The 20,990-nt window shown below is 40.0% G+C and overlaps 3 protein-coding genes across 3 annotated transcripts in view; all 3 read right to left on the bottom strand.

The window, feature by feature from the left end:
• LOC127506883 (histone H2B) overlaps nucleotides 1-20,990 on the bottom strand; it is a 49,289-nt gene that overhangs the window by 3,883 nt on the left and 24,416 nt on the right. The gene's annotated exons all lie outside the window — the stretch shown is intronic.
• On the bottom strand, nucleotides 290-2,649 carry LOC127506869 (histone H2A). Its single transcript, XM_051883705.1, has one exon. It carries the CDS (start codon nucleotides 724-726, stop codon nucleotides 340-342), a length of 387 nt encoding a protein of 128 aa, XP_051739665.1. The 5' UTR covers nucleotides 727-2,649; the 3' UTR covers nucleotides 290-339.
• On the bottom strand, nucleotides 18,569-19,630 carry LOC127506888 (histone H2B). Its single transcript, XM_051883729.1, has one exon. It carries the CDS (start codon nucleotides 19,408-19,410, stop codon nucleotides 19,036-19,038), a length of 375 nt encoding a protein of 124 aa, XP_051739689.1. The 5' UTR covers nucleotides 19,411-19,630; the 3' UTR covers nucleotides 18,569-19,035.

Here is a 20,990-nt window from a genome sequence, read left to right as displayed (position 1 = left end):
ATACACTCAGAGGCTTTATACTCACATGCTGTATTTGTAAAATATTCATCTTGTTCTTAACGGTTGTGCAGATATCTGATTCCATCTCAAACAAGTTACGGGGCTATATTTGATCCTGCTACTATTGTATAAATATAACATTAATGCCCATACGGGGTAATCTACATTTGATAGGTCATCTTCCTTTTTTTTTTTTAACTTTATTATTATTCATGTATTTATATAATCCACCGACTGCGTTTGTATTATTAAGTTATTGATGAAAACAGCTCTTTAACAGATTAAATGGGTGGCTCTTAAAAGAGCCTTTGGGTTTCAATAAGGCAGATTTGAGTCCGTTTATTTGGATTTGGCGGGTTTCTCGGTCTTCTTGGGCAGCAGCACAGCCTGGATGTTGGGCAGCACACCGCCCTGAGCGATGGTCACTCCGCCCAGAAGTTTGTTCAGCTCTTCGTCGTTGCGCACCGCCAGCTGCAGATGACGGGGGATGATGCGGGTCTTCTTGTTGTCCCGAGCGGCATTTCCAGCCAACTCCAGGATCTCAGCGGTAAGATACTCGAGCACAGCCGCCAGATAAACAGGAGCACCAGCACCGACGCGCTCTGCATAGTTGCCTTTGCGGAGAAGCCTGTGAACACGGCCGACGGGGAACTGCAGTCCTGCTCTGGATGAGCGAGTCTTGGCTTTCGCTCTTGCTTTGCCTCCGGTTTTGCCTCTTCCGCTCATTTTTACTTTCAGTTATAACTGTTCTTTTAAATAGTGTTGAAAGAATGGAAAAACTAGGTTTCGAGGTACTGCTTTTAAGCGAAAGTTCTAGTCGCCCATTGGTTGACATCCTGTTAAGATTTCAAGCCAATCACTGAATTTCCCTCCAGAACACATCTCTAAATCCCACCCCCTTTTGGTGATCAAGAAAGAAAGAAAGTTTCTTTGTTGTCCACAAGTGGATATTTGTCTTTGGCTTCTCTATACACCATACAACATAACAATATACATAAAAATAAAGATATAAAACAATGACATTTCCATGTGTACATATACAATATATGCATTCATGTCCAAACCTCATATTCATTTTTTTAACAACTGTTTATTGAGTTTTCTTTTTTTTTCTTCTTCTTTTTTTAAAGGCAAAGAACTTCAAGAATACAATTAGATAAATCTAGAACCCACACCAAACCATCCCACCCCTGGTAGACTTCCAAAAAATATAATACAAAAACAGATGATTTAATATAATACAAATTAAATTAAATTAAATAAATAAAAAATAATAAATAAAATAATAAATAAAAAAAAAATCAGATTTACAAAGTTGTTAAAAAAGATGTTAATAAAAAGCAGCAATCCATAAATGCAGTCTTAACATTGGATCCATGCATACGAGAAGTTGAGAGTTCCATTAAAATAATGTCCAACAAAGACACTGTCCACATTCGTCTGTCCATTGTGTGAGGTGGATTCCAACGGTTGACTAAATTTTTTTTTTTTTTTTTTTTTTTTTTTTGCCACTGTGAGAGCAGCTAACAGTAAACGGGCCATTCCACCGAATCGGTGCCATTTCTGTCCCCAGGACATTTTATGTATAAATATGCATGAAAATGAACTCTAAAATATATTTTATTATTAAGCAAAATGTCCTGAACATTACTCTAACTGCAAATTTAAAATATATAATTTAAAACATTATTAAAAACTACTGAGAATACTAAAAAATAGCATTTGTTACATGTCCCCGCTATCTAAATCTAAACTTTATCATGAAATATAATCATTAAAATCTTTCAGAAATCTTATTATTTTTGAATTGTTGTGTTACTCCATATACCATCTATGCTAAACAAAAAAAAAAAAATCATAAGAAATCTATAATATGTTATATAAAATACACATTTTAGTCGTGTCCCCAGGTTTTCACTTAGTCCTGTTACCCTTACACATTTCCCCCTCTAAAAAACTTGGAACATTCCACAAGACACATTTTCATCAGGAAGTTGCATCATCTGGATCTTATGCAGGCCATAAGAAGTTCTCTCATTTTAATTTCTGTATATTTGATGAAATTGTAACTATGACTGAGAAGGTCAATCTCAACGTACTGTCCTGTTACCTAAATTATTTCTTTGATGTTATTTGTTTATTTTAAAAATATTAACTTTAGGTAAGTCACTAGAATTTGCTCAGTGTCCTCATCCTATTAGCATGTACTCCATGTGGCCATACGTCATGTATTTCATCATTTTTGCTTAAAAACTCAATCCTGTTACTTTCAGTCCTGTTACTTATATGAAAAATAACACTGAGTTAAGAGTAACAGGAGTGAGTAGAGTCCTCTGTTTTGTTGATTTAATTGTGTGAATATTAGTTGATATAATACTATTCACCTGTATCATGAGTTTTACAGTTGAAATTACTTAAATTGAAGATTTTTAGGATTAGTTTTACAGTATGAATGCCATACATTGCAGGGAGCCAGTCCACCACGACGTGACTTCATCTTTTTGTCTTTCTCTTTCTTATCTTTTGTAGAAGATGGAGAGAACCTATACTTTGCAGATGCAAGAAACACACACCCATGGCATACTGCAAGGGAAGGAGTGAAACACACCCGCAACCCTACCTTTTTCCCCCTTTTTTGTCTTTCCTTCCCTCCCTCTCCCCCCTCTCTCTTTTCCTCGCTCTCCTTCTTTCTCTTTCCACCTCCTTCACTGTGATGTACTACTATCACATAGAACAATCCTTTCAACAAAGACATCTCACTCGCACACATAGCCATGTACACACTCTCTTTCTCACACACATACACACACATATGGACACTCAGTCCTGTTACCCAGTGTTCATTCCTGTTACAAAGTATTTATTTATTTTTCTAGAAAAATAAAGTTAAACCACTGTTTTTATCAGTTTTGTTTGATCCACCATTTACACAATTGTTAAATAAATTAAATTATTTAAAAATATATAAACTTGAGGCTTTTGTTTTCTTTTAAATGAGAAAATTGCTTTGAGCTTTTTATTAAAATACACCTTTGTAGCGAATTAACTCAAAGGGGAAATATTAATAATTACTCATAACTCATTATGATTATTAATTATGATTAATTATGAATATGTAAATCAGTTAATCAGATTAACTGGATGTAGCTACATTAAGATTAACATTACAATCAATTAACCTGTTCGTCCAGTGAACACTCAGTGTTGATTGTTTATTAATTCTAAGAAATGTTCATTTCCAGGTTATGGAAAAACAACATTCGTATTGTACAGTACTACTCAGAGCATGTAGTCAGGATCTAAATCACTTAAGAGGCAATTTATTAGCAGACGGAGTCAGAACCAAACATGTATTGTGCACAATCTTTATTAACTACCTCACAAACACATAACTAAACTAACAGACACATAACATGCACGCAGGTCACACACATGTGATGATAGAGTTGAACCGGAAGTGGAACCGGGAATGGAGCTATAGGAAAAAGTCAAAGACAATCTGGAAAAGAATCATCAGTTTCCTCAGTAATAAAACACCTTTGCTGACAAAGGTAAGTTTTACAAATCAATACTAAATCGCTGTTTAGTGTTCAAATCTACGATACTTGCAAGATGCCTTTAGGCTGAGGAGCATCGGATCTGCAGGCTGGGTTGTAATCTTGATGGTTCGGTCCGAAGTTGTTGCCAGTATCTTCTGCATTAGATGAAGTAATATGAAACCACTTATAGATGAGCACATGGCTGGGTTGTAGGCCGAGGCCTGCAGCAAGAAGGGGGTCTCTTCAGTCGTCCAGGAAGCAAGGAAAGAGAGGGAGTGGCATTGTTCACTGGCTTTTAAGCTCTGGTCAAAGTTAGTTGTTGACCAGACCAATGAAGATGTTGTATTTCCGGGCGACACCACACCTCCTGTCAGGGCTTTTACAACCGAGCAAGATTAACTGGCTGAGTTTTTGAAGAAGAACTATTAAAGATTCTTGTAATACTGATGTGTTGCACAGGTATGGACATACCGCATACACAAGCATTTAAATCTTCTCGATACAAACCCATAGACACTAAACATGGCATAATTGAAGTTACCTTAAATGTATCATAAAACATGTGAATACAATGAGTGCAATACAACAATAGTAATAATGGATACCATTTCCTGGGGATGTGCATGTTCATTTATAGAACAGTCTGTCTATACATTAATGCAGGAGAGTCTGTGTTATGTGGGGATAATGCAGGAAAGATGCATGTTTCCTGTGTCCCTTCTCTGCTCTCAATGTGGCAACCACATGCTTTAGCGCAATAAAACTTGTAACTGAGGACTTCTTGGGGGATGGGGGACAGGCCCCAGAGTGCTTTAAACAATTATTGGTTAACTATAACAAATAATTGTGTCTGATTTGTCTCAGTCGTTACACCTTGCCTTAATATAAAGTGATTTTTTGTCACAAATATCAATCATTTGAACACATGACCAACCATTTCTTCAAAATAAACACTTTCTTCAGGTGAATACAAAGGAATTAACCGACATGCTTTTAAACATGCCTTTTAAATGGCACGTGAGTTTTGGTAACAGGACTGAGAAAACGTGCATCCATCTTCTGCTTTGAAACCTTGTAAAAAATTAAATAAAGTTGCCTGAGATTGACCAATACACATTTTGAATAGTTAAATGTGTGTAGTATTAGATTCAGTGTTGAAAAAAGATAAAAAATAAAGTTTAATTTTGAAGAGTTACAACAAGCAAATGTCACCCATTCGGTGGAATGGCCCAAACATTTTTGTTGAGTGGATAATGCAAGGTCCCCAAAATCATAAAAAAAAAAAAACATGGAGTCAAACATATCAGTGGCCAACAGATACGATGAGTCCTGTGAGAGCTGGGTCCAAAAAGGTGAGAGAGAGGGACAATCCCTAAAGAAGTGCAAGTACGTGCCTGAGTTCAAAACAGAGATTACATTTAGGAGTGGAGGATATTCATGTAGAAACGTTTCATTGGAGTCAAGTAAACCCTATGTAGTAATTTCCAGTGTGTCATTTGATGATTGGGGTTCTTTGAAGACAGCTTAAACATCCCCCATACCTTATCCGAAACAGTTGTAATAGATAAGGGACCTACTCATATTCATGTCTCAACATTTAAAATTCTAATGGCAGATCTAGTACACATTTTTACTCGCCCGAGGTTGTCTAAAACGTCTCCTTGATGGTAACAACTGAAATTGAGAATGTAATGAATGAGAAGAATCCTCATATAACAACCAATGCTTTTTGTTCAACTTTTGGTAAATATGTGTCATTCAGTTGTCTTACCTACAATTGCACTACCTACATGAACCACCCAATTTTTGCTTTGCTTTAATAGTCAGAACTCCATACCACAGCGTCATATTAAAAGACATAGTACTTTCCACATGATTCCTATATTATAGGCTTGCTTATGTCAAAGTGTTTTAGCCTCCAAATAAGATGCGATCTTTGCATTGCCTCTTTAAAAACATAATCTACATTTTCAACAAAACTCAAATGACTATCTATAAATGTTCCTCAATATTTAAACTGTTTCCACCCGATGTCCATTGAGTATCAAGGGTTGCAATTGTTCAGAGAATTCACATTTGTTTCTACTAATCACTAAGTCCTTAGTTTTATTCACATTTATCTCAAGTGCACTCAGTTTGCACTAATTCTGAAAGGAATTTATATATGATACAGTTTGTTCCTTTCAGTTCCATCTTTGTACACAAAGCTGACAAGTGCCAAACCATCAGCGTATTTGAGTAAACTAAAGTATGCATCTTAAATTTTAAGTTAATTTATGTAGAATGAAAATAATAATGGTGATAGTATAGTTCCCTGCCCTGTGTTTAAAATAATAGTCTTTGACACTTTACCATTAGCAAGCACTCTTTGTGGATGATTTAAAGGAAAGTCTCTAATCCACCAGATGAGGCCACCATTCACCCCTAGGTCAAGTAAAAGAACATCTATCTGAATTGTACTAAAGGCTAAACTAAAATCTAGAAATACAATTCTAGCATACTTTTTGGTCCGCTGAATATGTTCAGCCACTAAATTACATAAGGTTAAAGTAGCTTCACCAGTGCCCCTAGAAAACTGAAGGGGGTCAAGTCTTTAACAACATGAGTCCTAATATGCCTTTTTAAAACTCTTTCCATACATTTACCTAAAATAGATGTAAGAGCTATTGGTCTAAAATCCTTTAACTGAGTGGCATTAGATATTTTACATACAGGAATAATATTTGATCATTTCCATGAACTTGGAACATCTTTATTATTTAACAGGAGCTGAAACAGCTTGGTAAAAACCCCAGTCAATTGAAATGCATAATCATTTAACACTCGACCCTTTAATCCATCTGGACCTGGCGCTTTATTTGGCTTAATACAAGCATGATTAGCTGCAATTTCATACTCCTGGCCTTTATCACAGTATGTGTGTCGTCACACCCGACTTTGATTATTAGCGTAAAGGAATTTCCACCTGCATTATTGTCAATGGACAGGAGCCAGTATTGAGAAGAAAATTATACTTGTTTAGTTTAACTTAACAATAAACTTCAATATTTAAAACTGTTTATTTAGACTTACATGATATCCTACAATGTATGTCATCTTTCATTTTAATGTGTAACATAATCTGAATGAGGCGATCATCAGTGCTGCCAGTGTACTGACGGCATAAATTTAACGAGCAGCGCGCAGCTCAAGTTACTGCTAGATGAATCATCAGACTGATTTCATTTTATTTATGTAATGTTATTTTGTTTATTTTTGCAATATAACCACCCATTGTCTACAGCATAATGTTATCCAATATTGCACTCAAACACGGAGGATATGGTTTGTTTACGATAACCAGTTATTTTTGAATAATCGTCTATTCAATTTGATGCCAGCATAGTGAAGTAAGTCCATGAAAGAAATGTGAACATTTTTGTTTAATACAATGAATTTACCCCCAAATTTTTAATTTATCCACCCAAAATAGACTTTAGTCATAGTTAATAATTTAAGCTTTGTCTAATTAAAGCTCTTTAAAGTGTTATGTTGTTTGTATTCTATTTTTGCAGTTCTTTGATAAAATAAGGTGATAAGACTGAATGGCTTGTGCGCTCCTGTTTAAATAACGAAATATGCGTCAGAATATTATGACGCCTTTTTTCTTTGTTTCACAATACTCAATTAATGATTGTAAACAGAGGTTGGTGTCTTTAGAATAAGTATCTGTGCTAAATTTTACAAAAATAAATCACAACATTCCCATGCTATGGGCACGGCCAATGTTAAAGGCTGCAGCGGAAGTTATGTTATGCTAATACTTGAAGCAACCACTTTACGAACGCGGAAGTGTGATAAAGGTCTATTGGCTCATATACAGGAAGGCACAGCCCATCCCATTCAATATTACACTGCCCACCATAGAGACTACTAAAAAACACATTCAGATCATGCGTGTTTTGCATTACCCATATATAACCTACTTTCAACATTATTCTTAAAATCTAATGTATTAGCCTTCTTATTTGACCCCAAAGTTTGTTTCTTTTCTCTCCAACCAGTTCGTTATTAAGTTTTTTTTTGTTTGTTTGTTTGTTTTTTGTACCTATTAGTAACCTCAATAATGTAAGGTTAATCATTTAAAGTTACTAAGATTAATACATTTTAATAACCACTGTTGTAGTTTATGGCATTTCTGAGTACACGGTCAGCATGTGTAAAACAGTCAGTTGAACTAAAGCGGTGAAACAACATTTTAACATAAGCTCTAATAATTAACTTTGCCAAGATTAAGAGTGCAGGTCAAATTGGTTGCAGCAGTGTCAGTCGCCCATTGGCTTACAGTCTGTTAAGACTTTAAACCAATCACTGAACTTCCCTCCAAAACCCACCCCATTCAGCCGGCATTGATTATGAGCACTTTCTTCATGTGACGTCACATTTATAGTAACGCCCACCTGGAAGGATTAAGGATGTATGTACAGAATTTGAGCTTTTGAAACCACTAAGTACATTAAGCCATGTTAAGTGTCTTTTACGTTTTTTTCACATTAAGCATTGTAGAACATCCCTCTGCTTTTGAGTGACTGAAATACTGTGCCCAGAATATGTCATTATATATATATATATATATTTTTTTTTTTTTTTTTTTTTTTTTTTTTTTGTCTAATTTCAGCAATGAACAGCGCTTGAACGGCGCTGCGCTCTTAAATAACACATAAGAACCTTATAGACTCAACCTACCCTGTTCAGTGTCTGTGCGCCTCCACGAGCCTCTCACGTTTGTGTTTTCTTCTCTTACATTTGGGACAAAACTGGAGTGGTAAAATAGTTTGTCACAGTCAAAACAAAGTGAGCATCAAGCAGAAGTTCTGAGCTTTCAGTGGAGATTAAAATTCGCAGAGAGGAAATGATACATAAAACATATTTTTTTCATTTGATCTACTGTGATTTTCATGTTGAAATATTGGGGGGATTGTAACTGATGGATTTGAATATTGGGGGGGGGGTACCAAAACTGAGAAAAGTTCTCGGCTTAAAACAACATACTTTGGACATTGCTGAACTTAGATATAATTTTGCTCTTGAAACTTATTGAACAATGATAGTTTATGAATAAAATAACTCTAACAGTATCAAGGTTTCCAACTTTGTGGCTGGCTGGAGATTTTCAGGACAAGAGGTTTTAAGGATCCAACAAATAATTTTCAGTTTTGTCTTAATAATGCAAATTACCCAATTACTCAAGCCTAATGCTGTACTTGATTTACCTTTTAGAAACTGTCCATATTAACTTTGCTAATATTAACAGCAAGTCAGATTTATTACTAATTTAAAAAAAAAAAAAAAAGACATTTATTTTTGTATGATCTACATTGTGTGGCAAAAAGGTGCAGCATGTTATAGGCCAACATGTTATAGTATATAAAATGTGTCTGACAATAAGCTTGCTGGTCCACTGATGTAAAGCAGAAAGACAGTTTAAAATGACTAAATTATAGAAAATAAAGAAAAGCAAAGGAACAATCTGAATGCAAACAGATCAGAGGCAGAAAGTTCTGTAAAAAAAAAACAACAACATTGTCTCATACCAGAAGATATTTTAATAAAGAATGAGAGCAGTTAGTGTTTTGACTTCTCAACAAATAATTCTGGGGCAGTATTCACAAAACGTACTCGGTTACTAACGTAACCTCGGTTCCCTAAGATACGGAACGAGTACTGTGTGTGGGGAAAAACTCCTTTTTTCCTTGATACTGAAGCCTTATTCAACAACGCAGTGTTCCTAACAGTCATTACTTCGGCGCGAAGGACATGAGCCTGTGCACCGACACAGAGAGCATGTGTCATGTTCAGCTGAGCATAAATGGGCATTGAGCTTGCTCTCTCAATGAGAGCATTCATCCTCAATGAACGCGGTTTGCAAGGGCGGGCCAGCAAGCGATGCGCTGATAGGCTCGGCCCCTCAGGAAAAATATGGTCTCGCGCCCCTATTGCATTGAGCTTGATTTCTCAGAGAGCGTTCGTCCTCAATGAACGAGGCTTGCAGGGGCTGGGCCGGCAAGCAACACGCTGAGAGGCTCGACATCTTAAAAACAAACGCCGGAAAAATATGCTCTTGCGTCCTCATAGTGAGAACTCTCATTCTCAATGAACGCGGCTTGCGGGGTGAAACCTGCAAGCGACGCACTGAGAAACTCAGCAAACACAACAGAAGAGAGCACGGTCCAGCAGGCGAGAGAAGGCGAAGGCATTCAGTCTCAAAGTCCAGTGAAGAGAAGCGTTGTCGTCACTGAAGATGAAAGATCTTAAATCCTATGGCAAAATGCTCGCTTATATAGCCAGTCGCCCCTCCCATTTTGGCGGGCTCTGGCGCGCTGCATCGCCATAGGCTCGCTCAGCTCCGCCGCGCCGTTATTGGTTCAAAAAGTTTTCCAGTTTGAACCAATAGCCATGCAGTTACACTGCATTGTTGAATAAGGCTTCAGTATCGAGGAAAAAAGGAGTTCCCTTTCGATACTTCACTTGTACTGCGTATGGGGAAAGGTCTCCTTTTTCCCCATTACTGAAGCCTTTTTCAATAATGCAGTGTAACTGCATCATCATTGGTTCACTCATAGAAAGTTGTTGAACCAATAACGGCGTGGCATAGCTGCCCGGCCTATGGCGACAAAGCGCGTGAAGAAGCCCGCCAAAAGGGGCGGGGCTTACGGCTATATAAGCAGGCATTTCGCCATAAGATTTCAGTTCTATCTCTTTCAGCAACGACAACGCATCTCTTCGCTGATCTCCGAGCTGAAGCCTTTGCCGCCTGGAAAGAGCTCTCGCCTGAACAAGCTCTCGCCTGAACTGAGCTCGCCAGACGAAGACAGCGCCGGCGCCCTCGCAGACTGCCGCCTCGAGCGCCGCTCTCGAGCCGCCTGCTTCCCGCTTCCGGCCACCTCTCAGCGCGTCTTCTGCCGCCATCCATAAAGCAGTTTTCCATGGTTTTTCGCTGCTCTAAAAGAGCTTTTTCCCACGGCTCTCGCCGCTCTAAAAGAGCTTCCAGCGGCCCTCGCCACTCTAAAAGAGCAACTCAAACGCCATTTTCACGGCGGCGGCGTTGCTGCAAATGCCGCGCCACTCTTGTGGCACATGCAGATCCCCTCTGCATGATGACGACGGGCACGGTGAGTGCGTCGGCTGCCTGGGCAAGTCCCACGCGGAGGCCGCGCTCACCAGAGTCTAACCTCTCTGCGCTCGCGGATCGCTTTCTTCACTGAAAGCGGTCCCGCCGCTTGCGCCCTCCCGTCTTCTTCCTCCCGCGAGCCGGCTAGGAAGAGACAGCAGGGCAGAGCGGTTCAGCGCCCGGAGTTGTGTGAGCTCACGTCGGCTCAGCCCCTGCATGCCCCGCCCTCTCCCACTAGAGAGCAGTCCCCCGTCCTGTTCTCCCGCCCTGAGCTGCGTCCCTCTGCAGATGCGAGCGACCTCGTCTCATTCGGCGGATCGGACGAAGAGCCACTCGACGACTCCATGTCTCTCGCGGCCTCTGAAACAGAAGGATTGGCCGGTGACTCGGAGGACCCCGCCCACCTACCCTCGCTGGAGCCCATTGACTGCAAGCCGGGTTTGGACGCCGAGCTTTTCCGCGTCCTCTCGAAGTAGAGGAACTGGACCTCGAATGGGCCCCGCCAGAAGAGCCATCGCGGAGTAGGCTTGATGAGTGGTTCCTGCTGGGTCGTCGCCAGGCTCCTCGCCAGCGCTCCGCTCCGTTTTTCCCAGAGGTGCATGACGAGCTGACAAAGTCGTGGCGCGCTCTCCCTATCCTGCCCGCCTACGCACTATGCACCATTCAGCTCTCACCACTGTGGACGGCTCTGAAGAGAAGGGCTACGAGCACCTACCGCCCCTGGATGAAGCAGTGGCAGCTCACCTCTGTCCCCCCGTGGCTGTGGGCTGGAAGACGAAGAGGGCCCTTCCATCCAAGCCCTGCAGGACCACCTCTGCCCTGGCTGGCAGAGCCTACTCGTCCGCAGGCCAGGCTGCCTCAGCGCTGCACACCATGGCAATCTTCCAGGTGTTCCAAGCAAAGCTCCTCCGCTCTCTAGACGAGTCCAGCATTGATGCACCTGCCTTTCATGACCTCCGCAGCGCCACCTACTTAGCCCTGCGTGCCACAAGGGCCACAGCCCAGGCCATTGGACGATCCATAGCCAGCCTGGTCATGCTCGAGCGCCATTTGTGGCTCAACCTGACCGAAATATGGGACCTGGACAAGACGGCCTTTTTGGATGCCCCGGTCTCTCCTTCCGGTCTCTTCGGGCCAGCGGTAGAGAGCTTCATGGAACGCTTCACCGCAGCACAGAAGTTGTCCCAAGCCATGCGACACTTCCTGCTCAAGCGCTCCAGTTCTGCTTCCAGCCGCCCCAGGCCTGCGCCGGCTCAGCAGAGCAAGCCTGCACCCTCTACCTCTCAGGCAGCGCCTCCCAAGGAACAGCGCCAGCGTTCACGCCCCGCAAAGCGCCGCTCCTTCCCGAGACGTCAGCTCCTTCGTTCAGTCTCCCCTCCACCCCGTTTAGTTCCAGGCGTGGGAGATATGTTCAGTGTTGTGCTAACTGGGCCCACAAATGTTGCGTCCATGCAAAACGCCGTTCCCACGGTGAACACAATAAATATTTTATCTTCTCAAAGAAAGAGCAAACTTCCTCTTCCACTCTCTCCGGTGTACGGGCCCCCGACCGGTGGTCCGTCATCCGATGCCATTCAACCCCTTTTAACGCTCCTATCGCTGGCCAGTCAGTGGGATGAAACAGCCTTGTGCCGCGTTTCTTGAGAGGTTCTAGGCGATTGAATCCACCTCAATCTCTCACTGTTCCCACCTGGGACCTCTCTTTGGTCCTCAGAGCTCTCAAAGGGCCCCCCTTTGAGCCACTGCGTTCAGCTGACCTCAGGCCCCTGACGCTCAAAACCGCTCTGCTACTTGCACTAGCATCGGTCAAGCGTGTTGGCGACTTGCAGGCCCTCTCTGTGAGCCCTGCATGCCTTGAGTTCAGGCCTAACGACTCCAAAGTCGTTCTGAAACCTAGGCATGGCTACGTTCCTAAGGTGCTCTCGACTCCATTCAGAGCACAGGTCATTTCCCTCTCAGCGCTTCCTCCCTCGTGATGAGAGAGCTGGAATTACTCTGCCCTGTCAGGGCATTGAGGACCTATGTCGAGCGATCACAGCCTTTCCGGCAATCCGATCAGCTCTTTATCTGCTTTGGCGGCTGCACCAAAGGGTCTTCGGTCTCAAAGCAACGTCTTTCGCGTTGGATAGTCGACGATATTGCTCTTTGCTACTCCTCTATGGGCCTGAACTGCCCCATGGGAGTTAGAGCCCACTCCACTAGAGGAATGGCTTCCTCTTGGGCATGGTCCAGTGGAGTTTCTATTAAAGACATCTGTGAGGTGGCCGGTTGGTCCTCGCCGTCAACTTTGTCAGATTTTATAACTTGGATATCCCGATCTTACAAGCTCGGGTCCTCTCGGTATGACTCAGCGGCCTCTATCGAGCTCCGCCTCATGCCACTTCGGGAGTTAGCTCCCCTTTTGCAAGTGTAACACTTGGGTTCGACGGCTCCGGCCCTCTCACTTGTCCGCTGGTTCCCTCGCGGTGTCCATGACAAATTCAGTCGTTCCCTGCTGTGGCACGCCGCAGTTGAATTTGTTCCCCATACGCAGTACGAGTGAAGTATCGAAAGGGAACGTACTCGGTTACTAACGTAACCTTGGTTCCCTGAGATACGGAATGAGTACTGCGTTACATGCCGTGCCACGAGGCTGCGGCTTCAGTGTCGTCGCTTCAGTCGTATGACCTGAAATCCTATGGCGAAATGCCTGCTTATATAGCCGTAAGCCCCGCCCCTTTTGGCGGGCTTCTTCGCGCGCTTTGTCGCCATAGGGCGTGCAGCTATGCCGCGCCGTCATTGGTTCAACAACTTTCTATGAGTGAACCAATGACGATGCAGTTACACTGCGTTATTGGAAAAGGCTTCAGTAATGGGGAAAAAGGAGACCTTTCCACCATACGCAGTGCGAGTGAAGTATCTCAGGGAACCGAGGTTACGTTAGTAACCGAGTACGTTTTTCCCCACACGCAGTATGAGTGAAGTATCGAAAGGGAACTGATTTTTGGCAGTATTCACAAACATTTTTTTTTTTTTTTTTAATCTTACCACTAAGAGTTCTCCTAAATAGCAGTAAAAGTTCCTAGTTAAGAGTTTCTCTTAAAACCTATTCACAAAGCTGCTGAGACCAACTTTTACTAAGGAATAGAGAGAAGTTTTAAGCTAAGATAAAGGGTAGTTGATCTTGTTGCTATGGATGATGTCAACACACTTACTATTCACACAATGATTGGCTGGGATCTCTGTCAGCAATTTAATCATAGAAATATTGTAGAATGAAATATCATGTTGCCATATTCAAATAAAGATTTTAAAATAAAAATGTCATATTCAGATTAAGATTTTAAAATGAAAATGTTGTCATATTCAAATACAGATTTTAAAATGTAGGCTAAGTGTCACTAATTAAACAAGAATATATTCAGCTAACTGTCAGTCTCTTACATGTCTGCGCCTTGAAAGATTGAAGAATTCAAGCGACAAATTATGTTTTATAAACAAAGTTCAGGAGAAGCCTGATCAAATAGTCCATCTAATCAGCTCGAGAGGAGGCTTATATATACACAGCCGACACACCTAGTTACCTCGACAGTTTTCTGCATCTCTCCGCAAGGCCGACTCCTCACTCTCGGCTGATTCTTATTTCCAGGATACGGGGGAGTACTCTGGGTTTGGGATAAATTCCGAGCTCGAAGCCCTCAATCCCTCAGACAGCATGCCAAATACACTTATTTTACTCTTTTACTCTATTTGATCACATGTAAGTGTGAGCTCGTGAAAACAACTGCTACAGGTAATTGGATTTTTTTTTTTCTTATTTATTTATTTTCGAAGATTTTATTTATTTATTTTTTTTTATCTTACCACTAAGAGTTCTCCTAAATATCAGTAAAAGTTCTTAGTTAAGAGTTTTCTCTTAAAACCTATTCACAAATCTGCTGAGACCAACTTTTACTAAGAAATAGAGAGAAGTCTTAAGCTAAGATAAAGGGTAGTTGATTTTGTTGCTATGGATGATGTCAACACACTTACTATTCACACAATGATTGGCTGGGATCTCTGTCAGCAATTTAATCATAGAAATATTGTAGAATGAGGTATCATGTTGCCATATTCAAAGATGTTACAAGTTTGGCATGTATGTTCTTAAGATGTTTCGTGAATACGACCCCTGCCTTATGGCCAAACACCTCCACTTTGGTCTCGTCTGTCCAAAGGATGTTTGTCTTATGGTTTGTTCAGATGCAACTTTCCAAACCTAAGCCATGCTGCCATGTTCTTTTTAGAGAGAAGAAGCTTTCTCCTGGAAACCCTTCCAAACATGCCAAACCTCTCCCGTATTTTTTTACTTGTACTCTCATGAACTTTATCATTTAACATGTTAACTGAGGCCTGTAGAGTCTGAGGTTATAGTTCTTGAGTGTTGTTGTGATTGCTCTGAGCATTACACAGTCTGATCTTGGGGTGAATTTGCTGGCTCGTCCACTAATGAGAAGATTGGTGTCTGTTTTGAATGTCTTCCTCTTGTGAATAATCTTCCTTACTGTAGAATGATGGAATTCAAATTGTTTGGAGATGGCTGTATAACCCTTCTCAGATTGATAGCAGCAACAATTGCTTCTCTATGATCACTGCTGATGTCTTTCCTCCTCATCATTATTGTGTTAAAACACACCTGGATACTCCAGACCAGTAAACTGCCAGAACATCTGCTTTTTTAGAGGTGATCACACTTGCTGATGATCAAATAATCAAAAACATTTGATTAGCAGCGTCTGACTGATACTTAATTTATAAGGAAACAGTAAGGGTGTCCTTAGATTGTCTCCAATGGCGTTTCCATTTTGGCCTAGTTTTTGTTAAATAAATAATGACATGGTGTGTGATATGTCATGTGTTGTTGTTCATCTGAGGTTGTATTTACCTAATATTAAGACCTGTCAAGGACCAGATGATTTTTATTTTGTCCCGTAAATATAAAACCATAGAATTCAATTGGGTGTCCTTTCTTTTTCACATGACTGTATATATAAATATTTTTTCCAGTTGATTTTTTTTTATTTTATTTTTTTTTTGAGTATCAGAGCATTTGTTTAATTTATAGTGTTACGACCCAAAGTCACAACATAAAAGAGGGATCAAACAACAAAGTCTAATCAATGTAAATGGTTTTATTGAATTAAGCTAATACAACAGAAAACAGCAATAATAATAAACAGAAGTCTAGGGATAATAAAAAAAATAAAGAAATAAGAAATATAATTAAAACAAAATCAATTACTTCATGGTATAAGAAATGCAGAAGAAACAAATGAGACAAGAGTCAATAAGGTCTTACATATTGCAAGAGCCCCAAATAATACACAACACTCTTATATATTCCAACTAATTATCAGTTAAAACAAGGAACACCAATCAAAAACTCCCAGTCTGTTAATAAAACTTAATAAAAAGTTAATAAAATATGGTTTACATCTCACACATGGTTCACATTTCACATTATCACAATAAAATTATTGTCGTAGCTGTGATTTCAGCTATGACCATTTGAGAAGTCAGTTGAGTTGTGATAGAGAGTGCATCTGTTCACACTGATTTCATTAGCAGCTTATTATAATGTCCATTGGAATCTGCCTTATTACTTTCCTGAAAACATTTGGTAACACTTTAGAATACTGATCCTTCATTAATGAATAACTACACAGGAACAAATGAGTAATGCATTATTAACACTCTAGTAACTACTATTAACTAATAAGAAACTTTGATTAATGAATTAGTAAGTAATAGTGCTCAGTTGAATGTGGTAGTTCACTATTAGCTAATCAGTAACTACTGTTTTTTCATTCCTCCCAGAGAACTACTAAGAACTACTATATACAGGTTCATAATTAACATGAATGATGCATAATGTATAATTAATTCTAAAGAGAAGGTCATGGTAACCCAATAGTAATGACTGAAGTATTACCAAATCCTTCAGAAGGAGTTACTAATTATTTGGATCAGTATTCTAAAGTGAGAAACATGATAACTCTCTAGTAACTACTGGAGTCATTGTAAACTTTTGAGCAAGTAACCCCAAAGGTTTTTTTAAGAGCCACCCATCTTTTTTAAAAGAGTTTATTATGCTTGTTTATTCAAGTTGTAACTTCTGCTTTTGTGTCTCCACCTCAGTCTTAGATGTTTGTTTTTGAAGATGACTATCATCCTTAAGACTAGTACAATTTTCAGTTGTACCCACCTGCATATAGTTTGTTTCATGTTATGTGCAGCCTTGATCCTACGAGAATTATGTATTATGAACACTGACAAAGATCTTTCAGGTATTTGAGGTTGAGAATACTTTTTGTGCGCCAAAAATAACAAAATAGCGACTTTATTCCACAATATCTAGTGATGGGCGATTTCAAAACACTGCTTCATGAAGCTTTACAAATCTTTTGTTTCAAATCAGTGGTTCAGAGCCCAAGATATCATGATTTCAGTAAATGAGGCTTCGTTACATCATAAGTGTTTTGAAACTTCAATAGTTCACTTGACTCTGGCAGTCTGATACACGCTCCAAACCACTGATAGTCACTTTATAATATTAAGGTTGAACCACTGTAGTCAGATGAAATGTTTTAAATATGTTTTTAGTAGCTTTCTGGGCAGTGAAAAGGGGAGTGTTATTGCTGGTGATGCAGGCCTCACTGAGCCATTGGATTTTATTAAAAATATCTTAATTTGTGTTCCGAAGATGAACAAAGGTCTTGCGGGTGTGGAACGACATGAGGGTGAGTAATTAATGACATCATTTTCATTTTTGGGTGAACTAACCCTTTAATTACTCACTCTCTTGTCGTTCCTACCCCGTAAGACCTTTGTTCATCTTCAGAACACCAATTAAGGTATTTTTGATGAAATCCAAGAGGTTTCTGAACCAGACAAAGGCTGCAACATCATTGCACTTTTCAAGGCCCAGAAATGTAGTAAAGACATCGTTAAAATAGTCCATGTGACTACAGTCGTCCAACCTCAATGTTATAAAGTGATGGGAACACTTTTGTGCACAAAAGCAAAACAAAAATAACGACTATTCAACAACTTATTTTCTTCCCTGTCAGTCTCCTATGCTGTTTATGTTGTATAGTCAGTGAAGAGCTTCCGGGTTCTCAGTAAGAATGCCCTCTCAGTATCGGCCAGCTCCTGCTTCAGCAGCATGACGCATGCGTGTGAATTGGGACACAGCTCAAGTTTGCCATTTGGGACTGTGCCTAATACTGTTACTCTGTTACCCACTTCTCACTCAACTCTTGAAATGGGTTGAACTGGAACATCTAAAATCTTTATCCTCTATGGAGCTGATTTATTATTTACTTTTTTTTCCCCTTATGAACTTGTTTGATGCACCATACTAAGACACATGAAAACTGTGACTGAAAATCAGTGTTGTACCACCTATTATTTATAAAAAAAAAAAAAGAAAAAAGTAATGTGTTATTTGCATTATTTGAGGTCTGAAAACATTAACTTGGATATTGTTATTATTGTTTTTATTATTATGTATTTGTTATTTTGACCAGTTGTCATTTCCTGGAAATAAATGCTATAAATGACAATATGTTTATAGAATGTTGATTTTACTCAAACATAAATATGAATAGTAAATCCAAAGAAATAAAGTTTTTGCATTTAACATTTATCTTCTGTCCCTGGCTGATTACGTTAAAACAAAATGTAGCTAAAGCATATGAATTCAGTTTTAAACTGTTATATATATATATATATTAATTTTATTATATATATATATATATATATATATATATATATATATATATATATATATATATATATATATATATATATACACACACACACACACACATACATACATACATATTAAAAAGGTACAAAACACAGCCACCATTCTTTATTTTCTTTGAAGATCATTTTGAATCAAGGAAGTTTGATGATTTTACACAACAAAAAAAATGTGTGCTCCCACACTCATATATATAGTTGAAAAGTGAAAACTTCACTTTTGAACTTCATGTAAGTAATACAGTTGTGGTTTGGTGTCCATGACATCTACACAAAAGTTGGTGAAGGTAGTGATAGTAAGCCATTTACACAAGCAAGGAATAAAAAGACAATGAAGCAAGTTTTTCTTTTTTTTCCTAACAAACGGCAGCCTCTGTTAGTGTTATGCTTAATTTATTTAAAAAAAATTCTCTCAAATATCTGAGACAGCGTTGTCAGCATTTATATTTAATCAAAACTCTCCTAGCAATGCTGCAAACAACTTTACAACAAAAGCTCATTTGTTGAGAACATGGGTAGCTCTTAAAAGAGCCTTTGGGGTAGTCAAAGTCACATCACACCTCACTTGGAGCTGGTGTACTTGGTCACTGCCTTGGTGCCCTCGGACACGGCGTGTTTGGCCAGCTCTCCGGGCAGCAGCAGACGCACGGCGGTCTGGATCTCTCTAGAAGTGATGGTGGAGCGCTTGTTGTAGTGAGCGAGACGAGACGACTCACCGGCGATGCGTTCGAAGATGTCGTTGACGAAAGAGTTCATGATGCCCATCGCCTTGGAAGAGATGCCGGTGTCAGGATGAACCTGCTTCAGGACTTTGTAGACGTAGATAGCGTAACTCTCCTTCCTGGACCTCTTGCGCTTCTTTCCTCCCTTACCGGCGGTCTTCGTGACGGCCTTCTTGGAGCCCTTCTTAGGCGCGGACTTTGCTGGTTCAGGCATGACGCTGCGTGAATACAAAATCGACGAAGTAATGTATTCTCTGACGCGAATGCAGAAGCATTTATTTATTGCCCATGCTAATTTTCAAAGTGATATGGGAACCTTCTGATTGCCTGTTTTCATTGGCCAAACCCATAAACCCATATTTCATTGGACAACTCAAAGTATCATGTGAGGAGCGCGGGCCAATCACAGGCGGATAAATGATAGTCCCGCCCACCCTGCTGAAAAAACCAGCATATGCTGGTTAAGGTAGGTTTTGGAGCTGGTATGCTGGTTTGAGCTGATCCTGTGCTGGTCTTATGCTGGTCCATGACCAGCATTGGACCAGCATAAACCAGCATACCAGCTCCAAAACCTACCTTAACCAGCATATGCTGGTTTTTTCAGCAGGGTACCGCTCTATTGTTGAACCAAAGTCCCTATAGTCTTTGGTTTGAATGACACTATCAGTTTCATTTATTTCGTTTCCACTCTTTTGTAGTAATATTTTGAGTAAATAAGTGGTTCAACGTAAATATTGTTTATAATCTTTAAACAATTTCGTTCGTAATTTTAAAAACACCGTATAGACCCATTGAGGAAGTTGGTTAATAAGACAATCTTTACAAACAGTTTTTCCTCGGAACTGATTCTTGCAACTGTCTAAACTACAGGAAATAAAAGCACATTTTGACCGTGCATTTTCACTTTGGTACTATTTTGATTTAAGTGCTTTTGGTTAATTTTGTAAAAAACAAAAGAACATTTTCGGTATAGTTAATCCTGGATTCAGGGAGAGAAATTCAAAAAAAATAAAAGTTTTGTAACTAACTTCACATGGTTAAAACATTGGACTCTTAATGTGATAGAGTAGGTGGCTCTTAAAAGAGCCGTTGAGTTTGTGTAGTTTTTCTTGATTTTAGGTTTTTAACCTCCGAAGCCGTATAGGGTGCGTCCCTGTCGCTTCAGCGCGTACACAACATCCATGGCGGTCACGGTCTTTCTCTTGGCGTGCTCGGTGTAGGTGACGGCATCGCGGATAACGTTCTCCAGAAACACCTTCAACACTCCGCGGGTCTCCTCGTAGATCAGACCGGAGATGCGCTTGACACCGCCACGGCGAGCGAGACGACGGATGGCGGGTTTGGTGATTCCCTGGATGTTATCGCGCAAAACTTTGCGATGACGCTTAGCGCCTCCTTTTCCGAGCCCTTTACCGCCTTTGCCTCTTCCAGACATGTTTAACTGAACGCTCCGTTGATTAAACAGTGAAAACGAATAAATAGTGAGCGTTCCAAGGAAGCCTTTTACACTTGCTTACAGGACCTGACAGAAACCAGCGCCACGTCACATGACACACACCCCTCCCCCAAAATAAAGCTAGAGCACGTGATTTAATCCCAGCCCTGACATTTGTTGTATATTAAAATGTTTCGTAAAATGTATTTCACAAAATCATAATTTACAGTAGTACTGTTTGATAATGAAAAGGGACACAAGACGTCACATCTTCTGTTTATGTCTGCATGCATATTTAAGATGTGACGTCTTGTTCTTTTTGTGTTCTTTTTTACCTTTTTAGTAATGCGAATTTAGAA

This window comes from Ctenopharyngodon idella, chromosome 24 (assembly GCF_019924925.1).
Source record: "Ctenopharyngodon idella isolate HZGC_01 chromosome 24, HZGC01, whole genome shotgun sequence".
Lineage (NCBI taxonomy): Eukaryota > Metazoa > Chordata > Actinopteri > Cypriniformes > Xenocyprididae > Ctenopharyngodon > Ctenopharyngodon idella.
The sequence above is the reverse complement of the archived record's forward strand: the minus strand, read 5'-3'. Positions and strand labels throughout refer to the sequence as shown.

Coding starts and splice junctions, on each gene's coding strand:
- LOC127506888 (XM_051883729.1), bottom strand. CDS start 19,410: ATGCCTGAACCAGCAAAGTCCGCGCCTAAGAAGGGCTCCAAGAAGGCC.
- LOC127506869 (XM_051883705.1), bottom strand. CDS start 726: ATGAGCGGAAGAGGCAAAACCGGAGGCAAAGCAAGAGCGAAAGCCAAG.